Source organism: Sorex fumeus, unplaced genomic scaffold (genome assembly GCF_029834395.1).
Source record: "Sorex fumeus unplaced genomic scaffold, SorFum_2.1 ptg000054l, whole genome shotgun sequence".
In the NCBI taxonomy this organism is placed as follows: Eukaryota; Metazoa; Chordata; class Mammalia; order Eulipotyphla; family Soricidae; genus Sorex; species Sorex fumeus.
Genome location: NW_026606111.1, coordinates 23,009,400 through 23,027,261, shown reverse-complemented (window position 1 = coordinate 23,027,261; position 17,862 = coordinate 23,009,400). Strand labels below are relative to the sequence as shown.

Here is a 17,862-nt window from a genome sequence, read left to right as displayed (position 1 = left end):
AAGAGTAGAAAGGCAGGATTTACAAGTAGCCCAAAGGAAAAGATAAGGGATGAATAGTTCTGACTCGGCTTCTCCGGCTTGATCAAGTGGGCTTGCAACCTGAGCCAAAGGGCACAAATTCCTCACCATTCAAAATTCTTCAATAGCCTCGGGAGGAAGCAGTGAAAGGGGCCAACATGCAAATCCAACAGTCTTAGATTTAGTATTCAACTAAAACTTTTAATTAGATAGCTAAAAAATGAAGGCAATACTGATTAAATTCCAACTCAAGCACTTAACCAATTCAAAAGAGAAAAGTTTTTTCATGTTAAAATTGAAAAACATTTTGTTTATATTTTTAGATGTATTACACATTGAGCTGTTAGGTACCTGCATCCAATATCATTTAGTCTATTTTGAATTTAAACTCATTAAATTTAAAGTGAGTTTCAAAGAAGCAGTATTTCCATATTACAATAAAATCTTACCAGATCTTGGAGGGAAAAGGTCAGAAAATTCAGTCCAAATCTTACAATATTATCAATAATCAATGATGTGTCATTGATAACTATTATCAAGTATTTAAATTGATAAATAACCTATGTATTCAACTTCAACTGAGGATAAAGATAACAGAAGTGAAAAACATTAAGATAAAAGAATTTATATTTTATATTATCATGAAAACACTCTATCAGTAAGGATTGCTTAGATCCCCTAATGCCAGGAATGATCCCTGAGCAAAGAACCAGGAGTTAAGTCCTGGGCCCAGAAACAAACAAAAACAAACAAACAAAAAGGAATTGCTTAAGAGAACTATTTACAAAGTCCAAAGAAAAAAAAGTCATGAACAAATGGTTGCCGAAGGAAAATTAACATGAAATTGAACCTCCATTTTATATGGCACAACAAAACAATGAAAATGTGAGGACTTTTAAGAACTTAAACTCCAGCTTTAAAATTAATGAAAAAAAAAAGTTTTCTTATTATGAAAAAAAATAAAATAAAATAAAATTAATGAAAATAATTTGAAATTACTCTATTTTCGAAAAGATTAACAAAAGATCCAAGCAGTGGATAAAAATTACATATTTCTAACAGAATGAAACATTTTAGGCAATGGATATAAAGTTCTACACATGCACTCTAAAAACTATTTTTTTTAAACTGGTAAGAAATCATTACAAGTAGTTAAAAAATTTTTTTAAAGTAACATTTATTTTTTGAAACAGTTAACCTTAAATTAAATGGCCAGAGGTTATAATAAAATTAGACTCTGTAAAAAGAAGATGAATAATACATGGAAAAACCAATCACTTGCTTTTATACCTTGCATTAAAAAAGGATGAGAATCAATTGGAAAAACCTTACAAGTTTCCTAAGAGTCAAGGAGATAGCTCAAAGGGCTGGAGTAAATGCTTTGCATGCCAGAGCAGTAGGTTGATCCCAGCACCATATGGTGCCCAGTGTACAACCAGAAGTGACCCCTGAACATTGCACAGGCCAGGTGGGGCCAGAAACCAAAAATAAAGTTTGCTAAATGGAAGAAAACTGAAAGAATATACAGTAAGCAGTTGAGAAGAACTCTTAAAATCTTGCAACATTTTATACAATTATCAATCTTTTAAAAATCAGGGTAAGGGAGTAACAAACTGCCAAGGGGAGCAGGACTAGACAGTTGGTCTACAGAATAGAGATTACTTATGAGGGGAAAGGTGATGGGGGGAAGGGGATCCCCAAGGTATTGGTAAAGGGAAGTACTGTAAATCATGCTACCTCTAGAAAAATGGGGGAGAGTTGGAAAGCAGCTAAATTATTGAACCAAAATTTTTTTCTGAAATTACCATTTTTCTTCTCTTCTTTCGGTATGGGGTTTCCTCCCAAGCAGTCCTTAGAGATCAAGCAATTGCCATTTCAGAAAATACTAAGCCAAGTGAACTCTACTGTCAGTTCAGTGCTAGGGTCAATTATACAGATAAATGTGGCTTCCTGGAATTGAATATGGGCCTCCTACAGGCAAAGCCTGCTGATACTCCAAACCTTAACTGGACATAGCCTCAGGGGTTCAATTATTATACAGCCTTTTGTTATACAAAAGTATTAAAACTGGGGCTAGAGTGATAGTACAGTGGGTAGGACACTTGCCTTACACACAGCCACCCCACACTATAGGGTTCCTAGAAACTGCCAAGAGTGATTCCGGCGCACACAGCCAGGAGTAAGCCCCAAGCACAGTCAGGTGTGGTCCAAAGACAACTAAAAACAAAACAGCTAAGAAAAGTATTAACTTTGGGTTCTGGGGAAATAACTCAAGGAGGGAGTGCAATAGAGGTCAGGATTTGGTCCCTGGCACTGCAGTATCCCCTGAGCACAACTGAGCACCATGCAAGGAGTAGCAGTCTCATCTCTCACCCCAAAATATAGCCCCCAAACAAAAATCTTTTAAATAAATGCCTACCTCATATTGTTTCAGGTTTTTAATTAGAAATTAATTAATAAATTAGGAATTTAATTAATTCCTGTATTCTCCTATATTTTACATGAGCACCAAGCTCTGAAAAAATGACTTTATAAAAAGAAAACCATTATGTCAGAAACAAATCCCAATTTCTCCTTTAATAAACCAAACTTCTTTTCCTTTAAGTAATGTGTACAAAAAACACTTAAGTCCTTATTTTCTCCCAACCTATATTATTTGCTTTACAAGTATGTTTCAACAGTTGGTTCTTATACTAATCCCATATAAGGTGGGTTCTTTTTATTTAGTGCTAAGGGATCAAATCTAGTGTTGCTGCATGCAACGCATATAATGCCCAGCAAAAACACAATTATTTCACTTTCTTTATAAATTTTTTATTTGGGGACACCCAGAGGCGTTCAAGAATTCCTGGCTCTGCTCATGAACCATCCCTGGAACTGCTTTGGAAACCATATGCAGTGCAGGGAACTTCAACAAGGGTAAAGGCTGACAAAGCCATATGCAAGTCAAGTGTCTTCCTCTACTATGTCTCCAATCATTCTTTTTTTGTTTGTTGGGGTGCGCATGCAGCACCAGGATCAAACCCAGTTAAGTTCTCTCTCCAGTTTCATAAACAGACCTGAAAATAGACTCATATTTGAAAATCAGAAAACTATCTAGTATCTTTTATAAGACAATTTAAAAATCCTTAAAATTTCTGAATTAAGTACCCTTAAATGGGTTGGAGAGACTTTGCAGGAGTAGCACTTGCCCTGTACATGGCCAACCCAGATTCAGTCCCAGGTGACACATGCAATCCCTCTCCAGCACCACCACTAGTGATCCCTGCACACAGCCAGGTGCATGTCCCAAATCAAGAACAAATAACTTGAACTGTTATCTTATTTACTTTATTAAATAGCTTTAAAACATTTCATCTGGGATAGCACCTAATGAGTTAACTTAGCAGATCATGTTGAAGGCATTAACATGCAGGCTGAGGCCTGAGAGACAGACTGTGGTTAAGGTTTTTACGGCAGCACATAACTGACCTCAGCTCTATCCCAGATCTCACATATACTCTTTTAAGCACCACCAAAAATGGTGACCTCTGAGCACAGAAGCCCCCAGAACACTGCTGGGTGTGGCCCAAACTCTGGATCAAATAAATAAAATGTAGGTTGGTGAGATAGTACAGAGGTTGCCTTACATGTTCATTCCTGTTCCATCCTCTCAGCATGTTTCCCTGAGGACAGTCCCTAAGCACTAAGCTGGGAATAGCCCCCAGACCACCAAATAGGTCTTGCCTATCCTCATCTCCAATCAAATGGTTAAGTTATTAACAAATAAACTATAACTGCTAAATGACCACATGAAAACTTTTTCCAGTATTTATCTTTGTCTAAATAATTTTATTAACATTTTCAACAGCCCTGAGAATAATAATTAAATCTATTCTACATGCAAAAGTTATGTTCATGTTAAACTAGGACAAATGTACACATACAGCTAATGAATTAGAATGAAATAACTCCCTTACATGTAAACTTATTATACAAAATATTTTTAAATCAATGCAATTAATATTAAAATTATGAAGATACTAATTCTGCACATGCAGTGAAATTGCATACCTAAAGTTTTCATATATTTAGGTATTAGTTGGCACCACAACTTAATAGGCTGGAACATATGCTTTTTCATTCAGGAGACCTGAGTTCAATCCTTAGCATGCATGGTCCCCCAAAGCAAAACCAGAAGTGACCCCTGACCACCAAGCTGGGAATGGCAACCCTAAGTACTGCTGGACATGGCCCCCAAACCATAAATAAAATGAATGTTAGTCATCTTCAAATGCTTTACTATCATATATTACTAAAATGCTTTAACTTTACCTCACCTATTGCAATATTATTATTCTATTTCCATCTGCCACAAAAATCAAGCTATAAATCAAAACTTAAGAGCAAGAGAAATCAGTAATTGAAAGGTAAATGAATGAATTCAGATCCAAATTATTAACAAATGTTTACATTTACTTAATATGTAAACTTATTGTAATTAATGAGCACTGGCAGTTGAATTGCAGAAATTTTGAAATTTCTCTTAAAAAAAAAATACCGGGAGCTTGCCTTGCACATAGGTGACCGAGGTTTTGGTTCCCACAGGATATGGTTCCCAGAGCCTTACCAGGAGTGATTCCTGTGCAGAGCCAGGAGTAAGCTCTGAAAACCACTGGGGGTGACACAAAAACAAAACAGAACAAAAAGAACCCTAAAGGGTTCTTTCAATAACTAAAGTTATTAAATGAGGTCAGGAATATCTCTCAAAGGGCAGAAGCACACGTCTTTCATGCATCAAGCCATTTCAGCACCCACACAGACCCCCAGAGCACCAGGGACTATAACTTCCTGGAGGTCTCTGAACACACACTGAGTGGTCATGGTGGTGGTCCCTAGAACTGCTAGCCCTGAGCCAAACCATGATGCCAATCATTGATTCAGCAAAGTAGAACCAGGACTGGTCCTAAGCCTCCTGAATCTTGCTTGGGAGCCTTCCCCTTGTGAAAAATTATTAAATACATTTGTTAAAAATTCTCTGCATTATAGACATTATAATTTTTGATGAAGTACTAAACACTGAACCCAAGGCATTACAAATGTGAAGCTTGCATTTTTGGCCCTCTTTGCCTCATATTATATGACGAAAAATTCTAAATATTATTACCCAATGAGGAAAAAATATTACACAAATAAAGTAAGAGTAATTAAGGAGAACAGATTTTATCCTGAACAAAATAAAGCTCAAGTGATCATTTTTATTTTACAGGAGGATAGGTTATTAGAAATAAATGCAAAAGTCATTGCAAAGAAAAACATAACTAAAAGCATCAACAGGTTATTTGGAAATATTTCTCCTCTCCAAAACAGATCCAATATTTAATTACCATGCAATTCATCTAAAGTACATCAAATATTTAAGCCATATTAAGCTTGTAATATTTCATAAAGTTGCAAGAAATTTTTTATGTGAAGTTGAACTGTCTGAATATTTTTTAACTTACTAATAACATTAAGCAGGAAGAATCATTAATTAGTACCACTTATAAAATAATTGATTTTAATTTATAAAATGAGACTAAGTTTAAAAATCTATATTAACCATTTCTACTTCTAATGCAACTGCGATACAAATTTGCTTTGCATTGAAAAATCATGGACTTTCTACAAATATATCCTGCTTATAAGTAAAATCATCAAAATTCCCCAACTTTAAATATTCAGTATTATAAGTATTTAAATATTCAGCATTTAAATAAATTCACAAATATCTATTTCTATATACATAATACGGTAAATTTTCAATTTATTACATTAAAAAGCAAAATATTCATCCTTAATGTTTCACCAGTTTTTATTTTAATGTTAGAATACATTTATTCATTATCAATCCATAAAAATATGACCACTTAAATCACAAGTTAAGGGAAGGAAGTAAAATGAAAACTGTCATTAAATCACCAAATGGTCACACACCACCCTTAAACAGCAGAATCTCACTGCATTCATCAACAAGTCTAAAGATAGGGAAAGTACAGCACCTAAAGATAGGGAAGTACAGCACCTAAAATTTCTTTTAGATGTTGGAGATATAACAGAAACTAGACAAAAGCTTGATTATATTATTACCAACAAATTTTGAATCACATATCCATGAAAATACAGTTCTATTTCAAACATACATGAACATTCTCTTCATTTCATCGCAACTGAATTGCTCTTTGGTGTGCAGTTACTCATAACGTTTTTAAAAGAAAAATAAAATGCTGAGAATGTTGGCATTAATTTTTAAATATTGTTTTAGACAAACTAAAATCGTGAGTTCTTTATTTCCCCAAACACATACTATGCAATTATACTTCTGAACAATTTTTCATGTCAATGAAAAACTGTTCCTTTCTAACATATAAAACTTATGACTAGCACTGGTCATAATTTTGACTAGCATTGGTCAAAAGAATAGTACTTGTTTAGATAAACATTAAAAATTCAAAGTTATCCACATGCCTGTCCCATCATAATATAAATACCATATAGACATAATATGGGAAAATATAATTCACAACTACATAGCATTCCTTATATGATTGCCAAATAGCTCATACAGTAAAAACAGCAGCTAAGACCATAAAAATATTTTAACAACTTTAAAAACTTGTCCTGGACTATAACCTATTAAAGTGATGCATATATGATACCTACACATATCACTTATAACCATTTATCTTATTTGCAGTTGCTTGGCTGTAGAACTGCCTTGTTCAAAGCAATTGTTCATGATTTACATGCAATTTATATAAATCTACATAAGAGAGAAATCCTTTAACCTAGAAACTAGAGAAAAAAGATTAACAAATATGTAATTTTTTTCTAGATACAAACTGAAACATATTTTTTTAAAACTATAACTATTCCAAGGAATTTCCCAAAATGTCACTTTCTAATTCTGAATTTAGAACTTTTCACAGTCCTGTTTTTTCACATCACAAAAATGTTAATACTGAAATTTCACTGATTTTTTACATGCTTAATGGTAAGATATATCAGGATATCTGAAAATACGACTCTATCTTTTAAGATAATTTTTTATCATATGCCACATTCTAAGTTTTTATGGAATACATATGTAACAAGATTAAAACAAATCTAATATTACTGCTTGTTTATACTCAAAAAGCTCTTTTTGTAATTCAGTGTATGTATTTACCAATATACAATTACTCAGAGCTTAAATTTGATGCCTCATTAGCACTGACAAACAAAAATGCCTAAAATTTGAATACATTAAAAAGTAAACATTAAAAAAATTGACAAAAAGGTGTGATCAAAGAAAAAAGGTATTTTTTTAATTATCTATAAAACAAATTTATGAGATTGTAAAGAACAATTTAACAGCTAAAGAAGTTTCAAAGCAGGGAAACACAAATGAATTAGTCAATTTCAGTCAGTCTAGGAAGAAAAAAGCTGAAAATGTGGCTTCATTTGTCATTTAATGTAATGGCATAAAATCAGTAGGCTGTTGGTAGGACTTCTATTTATGTATTTAAATCCGGTTTCAATTCACAGATTATGCTGATCCTTCTACATATAAACAGTCAATAATGATGGCCAGGACTTTAGGAAAGGAAAAAAACACACCACACAGCAAGGTCAGGAAGCTACCAACCACCACAGGACAACAGACCAAAACAGAATGGTTTCATGTGTTTCTACTGTTTATATGCTTAATTTGAAGATGATACTCCTTAGGGAGAAAGGAGGTTGTAAATATTACTGGAAACATGAAACGCAGTATCAAGCAGAATACATCATTTTCATGCAAATATATTAAGTATTTCCTCCATGCCTCTATGTCAACATGTAGCTTTGCTAGCCATTCATTCATTCTTATATGTGAAAGCAAAATAAACTTGTCACTTTACTTTATGAATTTATTGCTAAAAATATTTATCTACCTACATTCAGTGACACAAACGGTCAAGCAAAATATCATTTTTAGTATTAGACAGCAAAGCAATACAGAGCGAGAGAAGAATGATTGGAAAAGAGATTTTGTTTTTCTGGGTTAAAATTTTGAAAATGAGAAGCAATATTTGATGCTTTTGTATCTAAGCATCCTAAAATATTACAACACAAAATAAGCAATGGTGAAATTTTACTCCATGTAGCAGATTAGCACACTTTAAACACCACAAACTAGAGCTACCTCTGGCCACCGTTTGGTTTTTTTTTGCTTTAGTCCAGTCTCTTAAAGAGACAGTATCTTTAGAACTGTACCCTACATGAGAATATCCCAAAAACATTTGAGTAGCAAACATACTCTCTTGTTCTTCTTCGAATTCACAATAAGCAAACAACACTCTACTTTATTGTGCTGTGGAATTATTTTGAAAATAATTATCTAATTATTTTAATCTGAATCTAAAATTGACTATGCTTTAGAGATTAAAATAAGGAAAACTATCATGACTAAGTACCTAAATGAAGAGGACCTATGTATCATATAACAGCTTTTTTTATTTTTTATTTTTTAATGATGACTTTTTCTTAGTTCAGTTTCTGACTCATTCACCAGACACAGGCAACAAGGCATATATACTGTAACGGTAATATTGGAAGCCACACTACAATTTCGCAGTCGAATGAAGAGAGAAAATTGCTAATACAACCAGTACCAAAGCAGTGAAAATCTCAAAACTATTCACTTCTACGTAGCAAATGATATTTTTGAAGAGGCCAATACGAACAGCTATAAAAGTGAATTACCTGAATATTAAAATGAAGACTTTCAGTTACCTAAGGGCATGTGATTACAAGTCCATTTACATAAGATCAATTCCCCCACATAGAAAAAGGCTGGAATAAGTGTGTGGGGCAGGGGATGAGGGTAGGGGTGGGGGGTATAGACAGAAAGTTCGGCTTACTTGGTGTACGAATACATCGACTGGAATATCCAAGGGTCTTCCCTCTCGGTTTATCATGGAGATGAATCCAAATCCCATTCGCACATTGAACCACTTACAGTGGCCAGTTCCGCGCAAAATCTGGGATTCTTCTTCTGCCAGATCCTGCAGCTTCCCAGGCTCTTCTCCACCACCTTTGCTAGCCCCGCCTGAGATTAAAACCGGACAGAAAAGTCAGTTTGTGTTCCCAAACTATTCACTGAAACAAAATGTGGGGAGTGGGGGAATGAGGGAGGTGGGAGAAAAAGGGGAAAAAAGACAAACAGAAACAGAAAAACAGCTATTAAATGGTCGAGTCCATCTTTTCAATAGAAATTATCTATAAAGAAAAGGGTTAAAAGGGGAAGCAGAGGGGGAGCTGCGCTGTTCTATCGATCACATCAACTTCCATGTTCCTTTACATTCCGGTACTTTTTCATTAAACTCCGTATTTCAGTCGCATTATTATAATACGGCCTTCAATACTTTACTTGCATATTGCTGATTTAACACTGATCCCATTTATAAAGAGAATTTTTCAGCGAAACTAGTCTCTGGCAAGCACAAGGAAAGAGAAATCATGAAGATGGTTAGAACTAGTAAATGCACATGCGGCAGCAGTGACGACCGGTTATTTGCAATGTGCGTTCCCCACCCCTCCCCCCCATAACTTTCAATTAAAGTTGGGGATGGAATGGGGGGAAGGGGCAGGTGTATAAAAGTTTTCATGGGCTCACTAACTGAAACTGCGCTTAATCACACTCAAACAATTCAAACAATAGCCCCCTGAAAGCTTTTCAAGTTGTGAATCAGTGTGGGCGGTACAAAACATTTTTGGAGATCTATAACAATAGGTTGCAGAAAGCCCCCTTGCGCGATGGGGGGTGGGGTAATGCCCAGTATTGGGGTAAAAGAGGAAGGGGGACCAGGCAAAGGAGAAGAGGAGAGGAGGAGGGGGGGAGAGAAAGGAAGAGAGAAAATCACAGTAAAACAATAGAAAAGAAAATTAACCTTCGGCCATGTTGCCCCACGGCCCTCTGCTCCAAACTCGTGAGCTGAAAACTTTCCCTTTGGAACGGAGTGCTCTTCTGCATCAGTCTAACATCTTGATTTTGTGCGATCACAAATTTAGCTCGCATGGTCTAATGTGCTTTCCCTCTTTTGATTTTTTTTTTCTCTCCTCTCTCCAGTTTCTGGCCCCCTGAGCACACGTGACTTTGTCAATTACATGCTTTCTTGCTACTAATTTCACCTCGGTTCCTTAAGGGGCTGGCAGGAGGAAGAGATAACCAATCGCCATTTCATCTATGCTGACATCAAAATAATTTATGAATGAACACGAAAAACTCAAACATGTTATCTTAAAGACAATTTGGGACGCTTCTTTACGATAAATCAGAATGCTGATTTCGTGCTTCTTAAGCACAAAGGAGGGTCCTAGTGAATCGATTCAGGGGGAAAAAAAACCGGCAGTCGTACGTGCACACGCGTGCCTTACTCACAAGCCTGTCTAAATAATCTCATTTAGGGAGAAAAGCTATTTAAAGCTAGCAACCGATGTTATGGCTTTTTCCCCCCTTTCAAATACCCGTAACAGTAACCCTGCTCGGAACACAAATTTTTAACTCCTAGAGGAAAATACATAATTTTAAAAGACCTAATTAAATCTAATTATATCCCCATGAAACTTTAGATAACGCAACATACACCTACAATAAGAAGCACACAATTACCTAATTATGCCCTAATTTTACTTTCCAAATTTAAAATAAAACCCTACCGGAAAATTCACTATCACCTTCACATAGTCAAATTGTACTGTTTAGGTTTATCATTTCAGAACAGTGCGGAGGGGATCTGCAAGGAATTGCACTTCACAGGTTTCTCCGCCATCTCTTTCCGGGGGAGGAGATGTGATTAATGACTTCCTAAATAACAGCCCAGTTTTCCAGCCTAACATAGAGTGAACCTCAATCAGTGGCGATTGTTCCCCAAGAGCAAAAAACGATGTAGGGCAGGGAGGGGGAGGGGAGCGCCAGGCAGGGGAGGTGAAGAGGAGCTGCCGGCAGAGGCTGAGGAGCCAAAGAAAGAGGTGGGGGGAGATGAGTGGGGAGGAGGGAGTGAAGAGAGAGAGGCAAATGGCAGGAAAAAGGTAAATTCATTTTAAAAGTCCACTATCGGTGGATAGAGGAGGCAAACAAAACGAAAATTTAATAATGGGTTTGACTCCTGCCGCTCCTTCCCCGGCCCGCCCTTACTTTCAAACGCTTGCAACCCTCTACCTTTCAAAGTGGTCAAAAGATTGTCAGTTACTCGGATGATGACCCCGATATTACCGCCCTCATGGAATAGGGCAGGATGCACCACAGAGCAACTAAAAACGGCTTATGTCCTTTAAAATGCAAGATACTGGTTTGTGCAACTTCAGAATGCACCACCACTATTTGCACCACCCCACCCCCATTTTCTTAAACAAGCAGTTTAAGAAGAAACTGTACTGATACCACTTCCCTTTAACAAAGTTACTAAACTGACCTTCCCCGCCATACCCGCAACACCCCCTCCCCCACCACCCTTCGAAACTCTCCAAACATCCCTCCAAACTCCAAACTCAGAACTCTTCTTACAGCTATTTCATACAAACTAAAATGTGGAGATTTTTAATCTCAAAACTTGTGAAAAACTGCACCTTTTTTAAAAACCTCCTCCCTATTTTAAACAACTAAGTATAAATTTATGCTAATTGATTTCAATCTGAAATAACTGGTTGAATCGTCATTTTCAGTAGTTGGTGGCAAAAGTTCCAGTCAAGACTGATTAGTTTGGAAAGATCTGTTGTCTGTTTATTTCTTTTGTTTCTCAAGAAAACCAGCAAAATTTTCTCATTTTCTTTATCTTGTGGAAAATACTGTTTCAGCAGGTAGAAAAAAGTTAAATTCCAAGTGATTTTTCAAAGCTCAAGATTCTCAAGAGTGAGCTGTTATTTACTAACTATATTCACAAGACATCTTTAAAAATATTAAAAATCAAACACATTGACCAAAATTCATGGGACATTATGACATTCCAGATAATTTCACTTAAAAAGGAACTAATCTAAAATCAGTTATATAGTTTTAGAAAATTTTAAAGAATTTTAAAAAGCAACATTTGGTAACAAAAGTATCTGAAAAATACTAAAAATTAACATAAAATTATGTAAATTTTATTTATGCAAAAGTAATTCTCATAAAATTCATGGGTCAATTCATTTGTAGTTGACACATTTCTATAAAACGGTATTTTATCTGTAAGCTTGTATTTTAATTAGTGGAAACGTTTTGGTTTCTTATAAGCCACAGAGAAGATTCTAAACACTCATTTTATTGCTATATTAGAAAACAAACCCATCAATGCATAGATGAAAAGTATGAAATACCATGCAAGAACTGCATTTGATTGGTATGGTTATGAAATTCACAGTCTTGCCTATCTGGGGGTGGGAGAGGGCTCAAGTATTAGTGGAATTAAGGTAAGGTTCACTGGACTGGTCACTGGAGTCAGAGGTTATCGCCTCATTCATTTCCTGAGAGGGACATCAGCCTTTCAAGTTGTGGAGAAGGCTTTTTCGAACTGGGAACTCAGAAACTCACCAAAATTTATTCATGAAGAATTTAAGGGAAGTGCATTTAAATACTTATGGAGAGGTCATGCAGAGGCAGGGAGGAAAAGGAAGGGAATATGATAAGAGGGAGAGGGAGAGGAAATTTGGAAGGAAAAAAGTGAAGAAAAGAGACAGAAACAGTATCCCTCAACAATTCAGGGACGTGACTTTGTGTTTCCATTTGATTTCTTTTCTACCTCCTCTCCTCCCAACACATTAATCCCGAAATATTTTTATAAAAAAAAAAAGTTTACCAGTCTCTTAAATTCAGAGGGCTTCATTCTCATAAAATGGTTCTCTAAATTTCCCTGAATGATTTTCAATTTGTCACCTTCCTGTCTTCTGGTTTTAATTTTTTTCTCATTTCCTACTTGTTTTTAGTGCCAGAAAAGTCTGCGACTGACTCAAAATGCATGTTTTATACTTGTGAATGCAAAATGTGTTTGAAAATGAGTTCAAGTAGCTACAAAGCATAGTCAACACTCTATGAGGAAATCAAGAATAACCTATCATATGTCTGTTGGTTATCACAATCTAAGGTTTCTTCACTGAAAAACAACAACAAAAAAAAAAACAACGAAGTTTACATTTTCTTGGCGTTTTTCCTTTTTATCCCAACACCAAACCACGTAATGACTCAGAAGAGGTGCCAGAGCCACCTTGATTGTTTTCCACTGTAATTAGTGACTTTTATTAAAGCAGAAACAATGCTTTGGTTCTTCTTAAAACTAGGAGGAGGGGCTGTGACAGAGTCCAGCAACTCCAAAGGCGCTAGCCTCCCTGAAAATAAACTGGTGAAAAGGGGGTGGGGGATGGGGGTCGGGGGCTTGCGGCCACAGCTGTGCCTCTGCAGCCCAGTATCTTCAAGCACATCCCACAACCCGGAATCACGAAGACCCCAGAGCCAGCTGTTTTTGCCCTCCACCTCCCGCCTCAGCGACTTCCTCTCCTCATTCTCTCTACTGTCACCTTTCCCTTATTCATCACATCACCACCTTCTCTCTAGAAGCTGAGCTGTTTAAAGATGTCTCAAGAATTAAAGAACCTTTACATCTGTCATTCTGTGCCTAAGAACGGCAAACAAAAGAAACCCTTGCCTTCTCTAGCTCCGTGGGCACCTCTTGGCACGATCTTCTGCTTTTACTGGATTTCTAGGTGTTATCATTTACATTTCGATCCTTTTACGAGATGGCAAAGGCTCTGAAACCTCCAAAAAATGAAGGCGCATGCAAACCCGAGGAAATGAGAATACACACTAGCACTCCTCACTTACTTGCTTGCTCATTCTCCCCCATCAATGCCAAAACTGAGCTGTCTGCAACCCCCAGGCTCTGTCCTTTGCTCCCTTCGGGAAGCTACACAAAAGTTGCACATCCCTTAGCAGGGTCTAGAAAACCTGGAAAAGCCGCTGGTCGGGGAGACAGTGGGGGTTAGAGGCAGGGGGAAGGGTGACTCGGGTTTTCGGGAACCCACTCCAGTGTAAGTCTTGAGGTTTCCCGCCTAAAAGCTACCAGACCTATACTTCGGTAAACTGTGAAACAACTTTTTTGAAATTACCAAACTGAAGCAATACACGACTGGGTGCTTTTAAACTTATAATAGACTTCAAAACATGGGGACATTTTGTTTTTGCTTTCAAAAAGAACTTTGTTTTCATTTAATTTCTTATCTCAAAGTAAAATGTTCTCATTTAAAACTTCCAATTAGAACATTTTTATAGCAAGTTTCAGAATTCATTTAGATTTAGGCAAGAGTATACATAAAGAAAAAACTCAAAATTTATTAACTATCTTGGCATTTCCAAAGGCATAACTTTAAAATAAAATTAACGAAATTAGAGGATCCAGACAGTATAGTTTGATTTCCAGAAATATTGTCCCCATATTTTAAAAAAAATAAAAACATGCAGATACTTCCTTCTGTTCAGTCAGGTCTCAGCAAAGATTTAAAGCAACAAAATTAGTTTAGAAAGGAGGTATTATTTTAAACATTATTTTGTAGGTAGTTTCTTTTGTTAAAAAAAAAACCTAAAACAGCAAAAATTTCTTTAACGAGCTTCTTTCCAATAAAGATGTAAAGTAAAAATTGTATTACTTATCCTAAATATATTCTGAAGTGGCTAAACACTTTCTCAAATTATTTTAATTAGCAGAGTAACAGATTAGTACAATCATTTTACAATAAGTATTTATAATATTTCACCAAAATAAAAGCTTCATGTTTTGCTTGAAAATAAATCAGAATCTTAAAAAATATTTTTACCTATACTAACATGTATACTTTCTAATTTAAAGCTTTTTTTGCATCTAATATCCCCAGACTGTAAAAACTGTACACAATAATAAAAACCCATTTCTTTTCCTGTTCCCCAAAGAAGTGGATGATTAATTTTTTTAAAATCTCAAGAAAATTAATTTAAGTAAAAATGTAGACTGCTTCCCAGATATTCAGGTCTTTTAAAAAATTATTCATTTTGATTTTGGGACTATAGCTGGTGTATTCAGAAGCTATGCCTCTCAGGAGCTATTCCCATTTAAGTGCTTAAGGTCACTCCAAGATGTGCCGGAGGAATCCGAGCTTAGCCTCCAGGATCACATCACTCTTCAAGTCCTTCTAGCCCTCTAAGCTATCTCTCCAGGTATTTACTTCAATATTCCACTTTGATTTATTTTGACTTTTTGCTGAGGGATGGTAAGTGTGGGAATAGAGGAGGTATCAGGGGTATGTTGACACCCAGAGGTGCTTAGGTTCTGTGGTCCAGGCTCTTTGTTTGGGGTTCAAGAGCTTTCCTTTGCAAATATGCAGAACCATGTGGTGTCAGGGATCAAACTTAAGTCTTCCAGCATGCATTCATTACGCTCTCTCTCAGGTTCTATCTCAGGTTTACTTGGGAGAAGCAAACAGGGAAGAAAAGGAACAGGGGGATAGCAAAAGATAAGTGAGAAACTACTTTAAGGCATTAAAAATGTGGGGGCAAAGCAACAGCACAGCAGGTAGGGCATTTGACTGCGTTTAATCCCTGGCATCCCATTTGGTCCTTCGAGCACTGCCAGAAATAATTCCTAAGTGCAGAGCCAGGAGTAATCCCTGAGCATCGCTGGGTGTGATCCAAAAAAGCAAAACAAAACAAAACAAAACAAAACAAAAAAACCCAACGTTAAAGATGGTTGGGCTGGGGGCAGGGGGAGAGAACATCACAGAGATAGTTCAGATGTTAAGGCATTTGCCTTACACAGCAGACCTGAGTTCAATTCCCAGCATTATAATGGTCCCCCATGTACCCTGTGATCCCTGAGTGCAGAGCCAGAAGTAACTCCTGAGCACTGCTGAATGTGGCCCCCCAAACAAATTATTAAATACTGTATCAACTTTTCAGAATCTTTTTCAAGATACTCATTAGAGCATCCCTTCTACATCAAAGAATTCACTGTAGCTTATGTCAAATGGCAGTGCCTATCAGGCAGAGCTTCATCAAAACTTTGCTCTTTACTATTTTACTATTAGCACCTATTCTATAATTCAACATTTCATAAGCTTATTAAGATAATGACATCTGTTTATGTGTAATTGCTAACGATCGTAAAACTGGGTCAGATCAAAACTTTTAAGTGTATTTTCATATTAGCTGGATAGTTTCAGGGCCAAATTCATCCAGTCAAAAGCTGGAGTAATACATCATTATCAAATAAGATTATCAGGAAAATAAGTATTATAACTTAATTTCATTATCATTAGAATATACGCAAAAAAGTCTAGGATTTACAGTATATCTTAACAATTGCACATCTGTATACCAAACAATTCTGTTTAAAATGCTAACTGTTTGAAGCCAGAAAGATAATACTGGGCTAAGGCACTTACTTGCCTTGCACACTGCTGACCCCAGCTGGATACCTGGTACCATATATGGTCCCTGACCACTGCCAAAAGTGGTCCCTCAGCAGAGTCAGGTATGACCCAAAACTCCCCCAAAATATGAATAAATAAAAAAGTTTTACTTAAAAACTAAAAATGCAAAAAGTTCAAATAACTCATCTGTGCAGTCAAATGAGAAATGAATTCAAAAATATTCATTAAAAGCAAGATAAATTAAGGGTATTAAACTTAATTAAACTTAAATAAGTTTTCCAAATTAGAGAAATTCCAGAACTCCCTGGAAAAATGGTTAATGATCCATGTTATATATATCTATATAAATTTTTATATATAGCATACTTATCTAGCTATACATGCATGTGTGTGTATATACACATATATGTACACATGAAGAGCACCAAATCTTTAAATTAATTCAACAAGTAGAGGCTGAAGAGAGAGTATGGTGGATAGGGCACTTGCTTTGCACATTGTGAACCCAGGTTCAATCCCAGTACCCAATACAGTACCCTGAGCCCACCAGGAATGATCCCTGAGCACATACCCAGGTGTAAATCCTGAGTACTGCCAGCAGTGGCCCAAAAACAAATGAAGAAAGAAATAAAGAATAATTAATGCAGCAAGTACTGTAAATTCCTACTTTGGTCTGAATTACAAAATTGAGTAAGTCACAACTTCTCATATATCCCAATGAGCATTTATATATTTATTACATATTTTGCCTGAAATGTAGAAGAGAATTACAAAGTCCAATACTATCAAAACCAAGAGGAAAGAAAGTGAATTAGAAGATTTAATTCATGCTTCTATGTTGGGTATACCAGTTTATAATGAAGTGATCCAGAGCACAGTCAAATACAGTAATTCTCTTGGCAGTCCTTAGGACTGTCAAGTTTTCCATATGCTTCTAGCGATTTTTTTAGAGATAAAGTAAAACACTCAATTGAAGAGGTTGGAGCAATAGTACAGCAGGTAGGATGCTTGTTTGTGCTGGACATAGAAAACCTGGGTTTAATCCCCCTCATCCCATATAATCCAGGCCCACCAGGAGTGATCCCTGATCCCTAGGAATAAGCCTTGAGCAATACTGGGTGTAACTGAAAAAACCAAAACCAACAAAAAAAATTTTATTGAAAAATACGACTAACCTGGGGCTGATGTAACCTGGTTGAATGACCTCATCATCTTCTGAAGAACCTAAAATCAAAAAGTTCAAGTCAGTACTGCTTTAACTGCTTTTTTAATTGCCCCTTTTTCAGTTTAGTAGCTTAACAGAAATAAAATGCACGGGATTTGACTCAATGAAGTGAAATGTAATTTTTTTTTTTAACAATTTAAGACTCACCTAGCAAAATTAGATAATCAATTGGCATAGTTTGCCCTTTGCTCCTACAGAAGACAGAG

The 17,862-nt window shown here is 36.1% G+C and overlaps 1 protein-coding gene across 1 annotated transcript in view; it reads right to left on the bottom strand.

The window, feature by feature from the left end:
* LIN28B (lin-28 homolog B) overlaps positions 1-17,643 on the bottom strand; it is a 109,244-nt gene extending 91,601 nt beyond the window's left edge. The window contains exons 1-2 of the mRNA XM_056125328.1: positions 17,607-17,643; positions 8,922-9,109 (exon numbers count right to left, since the gene is read on the bottom strand). Of these exons, the coding sequence (XP_055981303.1) occupies positions 8,922-9,109; positions 17,607-17,643 (225 nt within the window). The remainder of the gene's footprint in view (positions 1-8,921; positions 9,110-17,606) is intronic.
* Positions 17,644-17,862: the final 219 nt, after the last annotated feature.